A 5,598-nucleotide genomic window follows, 5' to 3' on the forward strand; every position below is an offset into this window, starting at 1 on the left:
CCCCCTCCTTCCCGCCGGTCTCCTACGCTGTGTTTGTTCCGATATGCCCCCTCCTTCCCGCCGGTCTCCTACGCTGTGTTTGTTCCGATATGCCCCCTCCTTCCCGCCGGTCTCCTACGCTGGAAACATATGTGCCCCAGTGTGGGGAGTGGACACCGACCTGCCAGCGAAACAAATCGATGTGACGTGAAATTTGCGTCCTTTCCTTCATTAACTCATTAACTTTTTTTAACTCCTCGTTCAGACGCTGTCATCGTACCAGGCATAGGCTGATTCATTAGCATAGACTGAGAAATCTCTTTATTTGCTTAGCCCGGCCAATCTCTTTGCCTATCCCGGCCAATCTCTTTGCCTATCCCGGCCAATTCTCTTAGCTTAGCTCGGCCAATTCTCTTAGCTTAGCTCGGCCAATCCTCTTTGCTTAGCCCGGCTAGTCGCTCCTCTGGTTACATTCACGTCTTCATCATTACGTTGATCTGCCATCTCATGCTTCAGTCATCCCACCCCTAGCCGCTCTCCTTCCTTCCCTCAGCAGCATTAGTGCTTGCTTGCCGTTACTAATTCATCGACCGATCCTGCATTGTAAAGTGTGGCATCGGACCCCCTTCCCTCATAAATGCTGCAATGCTGTTTACTCTTCCCCCCACACGCACACTCCCATCCCAGCTTCCAGGCTCACAGATGCCCGTTCCCAGGTTCACTGATCCCCATTCCTAGACTCAGCATTCCCTATTCCCAGGCTCACTCTATTCCCGAAACTCGCGAAACTCCCTGATGCACCGATTCTGCTTCCTGGCATCATCGTCGCCTGTACCCCCCGCTCTTAGAAAACGACTAATCGCACGCCGTCTCTCTCTCTCTCTCTGTCGCCCCGCAGGCCACGGCTCAGACAGGAGCTGCATGGCCTCACCTACCTGATGGAGGCCCTCGACCTGATCATCAAGACAAGCAAGAACCACGAGAGCCGAGACAACCGCGTCGAGGACACGGACGTGCCGCTCACTGGGAACGAGGTTGACCTCGCCTGCGAGATCCTGAAGGTGCTCTTCAATCTCACCGTACACGTCGACAAGACGAATCTGGACGAGGTAAGAGAAAGAGGAAGGAGTAGGGAGGGAGGAGCCGGGACAAGGGAGGAGCCGGGAGGCGGGTAGAGGGAGGAAGGAGGGATAGGAAGGAGAGAGGAGGGAGAAGTGTGGAGGGACAAGGGCGGAGGGTGGAGGGAAAAGGGAGGAGGGTGGAGGGACAAGGGCAGAGGGTGGAGGGAAAAGGGAGGAGGGTGGAGGAAGGATTGAACAGGGAGGAGGGAGAAGGGAGGACAGATAGAATCAAGGTGACCTTCATGGAGGAAAGTGAGGGCGGTAGGGAATCTAGGATGTTTCTTAGTTCCTTCATTCCTTTATTTTTTTATCATTCCGGAATTCTTTATGGGTCTTTTAGTGAGTCTTTAAAAAGTTTCTTAGATCTTTCCGCGGATCGTTTTTGTGGGATAGAGAAGAGATGGGAAGTTCTGTGACTGTGGCACGAGGAGTTGTTTGATGACTCACACATGCGTGTCGTCACTAGGTTATCCGTCGGAAGCTGCGACAGAGAGGGATGATGCGGCGCAGGTTTGTGTGCTTAATGAAAAGAAGCCACATCGCGTTGCAACGATCACCTCGACTATCGCTTACCGGTGTGCGCGGAAACGCTGCCGCGGCGAAGCTGCACAAAGCACTGATATTACATATATATATATATATATAATTACTATAATATGTATATAATAGTGTTGTGCTCGTTATTGCTGCGTCATCGTGACGATGATGGCTCCCTGCTGCCGCGGGGATGCAGTGTTTACGACGATGCACGCACGCTGACTCAACATCTCTCTCATCATAAGCGTCTGCCGCCTATCACCGGCAGGGGCCGATTCATGTCACTCGGTCCTCTATCCGTGGGAAGAATGGTCATGGTGCTTGCTGCTGTGTGTGTAGCGTGGCCAATCGCGTCTGGTCCGGTGTGTAACATGACGCGTGCTGGGTCGTGTGCTGTTGCGTGCTGTGGTGACGTGCACCGTGCTGTGCCCGTTGGTGTGCGTGCACGCGTGCTTGGCTGTGTGTTGCGTGCACAGGACACGTGCGTGGCCGTGGGGCTGGTGCGTTCACGCGGCTGGCTGTGTGTGTGCGTGCACTGCGTGCCTGGCCGGTGTGTCGCATGCACGTCTGTGCTGCCGTTTGTCGTGCGTGCACGAGCGTGCTGTCGCTCGGCGCGTGTGGGCATGCACGGCGTGCTGGCTGGCCGTGTTTGTGTGGCCAGCGGCGTGCTGGCCAGTGTGTGTCGTGCAATGCACGCGGCTCGGCGTGTGTGTGGGTGCACGCGTGCTGCCGTGTGTAGTGCAATGCACGCGCGCTGGCCGCGTGTGTGTGCATGCACGCGTGCTGCCGTGTGTTGCTATGCACGCGTGCTGGCCTTTGTGTGTGCATCACCGCGGTCGCCTGGCCGTGTGTGTGTGAGCAGCGTCAGTGCGCGCCGTGTGTGTGCATGCACGCTCTGGCCGTTGGTGGCCATGCACGCGTCTGCCGTGTGTGTGCGGTGCTATGCACCCGTGTGGGCGTTGTGCGTGCACCGTGCTGGCCTGTGTGGTGGCATGCACGCGTGCTGGCCGTGTGTGTGCGTGGCACGCTGTGCTTGGCGCGTGGTGTTGCGTGCATCGGCGTGCTGGCCGTATTGTGTTGCGGCATCGCGGTGGCTGTCCGTGTGTGTGCATGCACTCGTGCTGGCCCGTGGTGTGCAATGGCACGCGTGCTGGCCGTGTTGTGCCGTGACGCCGTGCTGGCCGGCGTGTGTTGCGCGTGCACGCGTGAGCTACCGTGTGTTGGCGTGCACGCGTGCTGCGCCGTCTGTGGTGTGCCGTGCACGCCTTCGCTGGCCGTGTTGTGCGTGGCACGCGTGCGTGCTGTGTGTGTGCGTGCACAAGTGCTGGCCGTGTGGCGTGTGTGCTGAGCACGCGTGCCTGGCTGTGTGTGTGCGTGCCGCGTGCTGGCCGTGTGTGTGCGTGACGCGTGCTGGCCGTGTTGTGTTGCGTGCACGCGTGCTGGGCGTGTGTGCATGACACGCGTCGCTGGCCGTCGTGTGTGTGCTGACACGGCGTTAGCTGCCTTGCTGTGGTGCGTGCACGCCGTGACCGGCTGTGGTGGTGTGCATGCACGCGTGCTGCCGTGGTGCGGTGCACGCTGCGGCCGAGTGTGTGTGCAGCCACGCGTGCACCTCGTGCCTGGGCCGTGTGCGTGCATGTCACGCTGGCTGGCCGGTTTGCGGCAGCGCAGTGCTGGTTGTGTGTGGTGCATGCACGCCGTGCCGGCCGGTGTGCGTGTGGTGCATGCACGCGTTGTGGTTGTGTGCGTGCATGTCACTGTGTCGGCGCGTGTGTGTTTGGCACTTGCGTTGTGTGTGTTGTGTGTGCATCACGTCTGCCTGCCGGTTGTGTGCGTGCACGCGTTCTGGCCGTGTGTGCTTGCACGCGTGCTGCGCGGTGTGGTGTGCGTGCACTGCGTGCTGGCGGTGTGCATCACGCGTGCCTGGCCGTGGTTGGGTGCTTGCACGCGTGCTGGCTGTGGTGTGCGTCACCGTGCGGCTGTCGTGTGTGCATGCACGCGTGCTCGCCGTGGTGCGTGTGCGTGCATGCACGCGTAGCTGGCTGTCCGTCGTGTGTGTGCACGCTGCTGGCGCGGTGTGTGTGGTGGGCATGCACCGCGTGCTGGCTGCTAACGTGTTGTTGGCACCAGGCGTGGCTGTCGCCCGGTGGTGTTTTTGTCACGCGTGCTGGCCGGGTGTGTGTTGTGTGCGATGGCACGCGTGTGGCTGCCGTGTGTGGTGTGCCACGCGTGCTGCGCCGGTGTGTGTGTGTATGCACGCGTGCTGGCTGGCCCGTGTGTTTGCACGGCGTGCTGGCGTGTTGTGCGTGCATGCATGTGTTCTGCTGCCGTGGACTGTGTGTGTGGCACGCGTCTGCGTGTGTGTCGTGCATGCATGTTGCTGCTGGCCTGTGTGTGTGTGTCACGCGTGCTGGCGCGGTGTGTGTAGGCGTGCATGCATGTGTCTGGCTGCCGTGTGTGTGTGTGCACCGTGCTGCCGGCCGTGTGTTGCAGTGCAATGCATGTGTGCTGGCGGCCGTTGTGTTTGTGTGCACGCCGTGCTGGCCGTGTGTGTGCGTGCTATGCAGGCGTGCTGGCTGGCCGTGGTGTGTGTGCATGCACTGCGGCCTGGTGTGTGTCGTGCATGCATCTATCTGGCCTGGCCGTGTGTGCAATGCATCATCCAAACCATGCAGGCCCCCCTTCGCTCACTCCAGGATACCACTGCACAATGGCTTAGCACTATTTTCTAAGAGTGGAACGGATCTCGTGGGGAAATCAAGCGACTGGAGATCCCTCGTAAACAGCGTAGATTTGAAAGAGGTAATGGCGCACAATCCGCTACATATGTTTGTATCACGTATTATCAAATTTTTTCAATGGAATACACGGTCGATTTTTAATATCCTTGGCAACTTCTTATAGTCCAAATGCTTATTACATAGGATACGATAACGTGGGCGCTGTAACAACTTGTAGTAAAAAAGCGTTACACGAATTGTAGCAGTGTAGATGAAGGCCCAAGAGCGAGAGCGCCATCTGTCGTGAGTTTGCATCACGAACTAACGCGACGCTATGCGTGCTAGCTGCTGACTTAGCTTGGGATATACTAGCGTGCGGCACTCGTGCTCAACGATTTGGAACCCCCCATTGCACGCGAGATCTCATGGCGGCAGGTGTCGCAGAAGAAGGGAAGCTTACCCGCAAGAAGAAAGGGAGGAAGCCACGCCCGACAGGGTAGAGGAACAGGGGATGTACCTGAGAAGAAAAGAGCGAAGAGAGATAGTGAGAGAGAGAGAGAAAGAGACGAGATGAGAGAGAGAGAGATTAGAAAGTAAAGCGAGAGAGAGTGTGAGAGAGAGAGAGAGTGAGAGAGAGAAGAGAGAAAGAGAGAGAGAGAGAGAGAGAGAGAGAGAGAGAGAGAGAGAAAAGAGAGAAAAGAAAAGAGCGGAAAGAGAGAGAGTGAGTAGAGACGACGAGATAGAAATAGAGAGAGAGAGAGAGAAGAGAGAGAGAGAAGAGAAGAAAGAGGGAGCAGAGAGAGAGAGTGAGAGAGAGAGAGAGCGTGGAGAAGAGAGAGAGAGGAGAGAGAGAGAGAGAGAGAGATAGAGAACGATGAGAGAAAGAAGAGCGAGAAGAGAACGTGCAGAAGAGCTGCCCAATGCCAATTTGCATTAGATGAGGAGGCAAGTCTGCCTCCCCCCTCGCTCCTCCCCTCCCCCTCCCTTCCTCCCCCACACACACACAACACGGGATCATCGGTTTGACGACGATGAAATTTGCGATCCGGGTTTGTCTCGCATAGTCCGCGCGCGCCGCTCCGCAACTGAGCTCGGAAGCGACCTTTGCGACGGAGCATGATCATACAGAGGCATTTGACGTCAACTTCGACTCTCGCGCGGAGCAGAAACGTAGCAAGCAGTGCAGTCATGGACGGCGACGGCCTCGCGGTCGGCGCGGCGGCGTGCGGCGGCGACTGGCG

The 5,598-nt window shown here is 57.9% G+C and overlaps 1 protein-coding gene across 1 annotated transcript in view; it reads left to right on the forward strand.

Moving 5' to 3' along the window:
- The window catches only part of LOC106811956 (synembryn-A-like), a 27,047-nt gene that overhangs the window by 7,222 nt on the left and 14,227 nt on the right, over positions 1-5,598 (forward strand). Inside the window, exon 4 of the mRNA XM_014815700.1 lies at positions 878-1,088. Coding sequence (XP_014671186.1) covers positions 878-1,088 — 211 coding nt within the window. The remainder of the gene's footprint in view (positions 1-877; positions 1,089-5,598) is intronic.

Source organism: Priapulus caudatus, unplaced genomic scaffold, assembly GCF_000485595.1.
Source record: "Priapulus caudatus unplaced genomic scaffold, Priapulus_caudatus-5.0.1 Scaffold595, whole genome shotgun sequence".
Taxonomy (NCBI): Eukaryota; Metazoa; Priapulida; class Priapulimorpha; order Priapulimorphida; family Priapulidae; genus Priapulus; species Priapulus caudatus.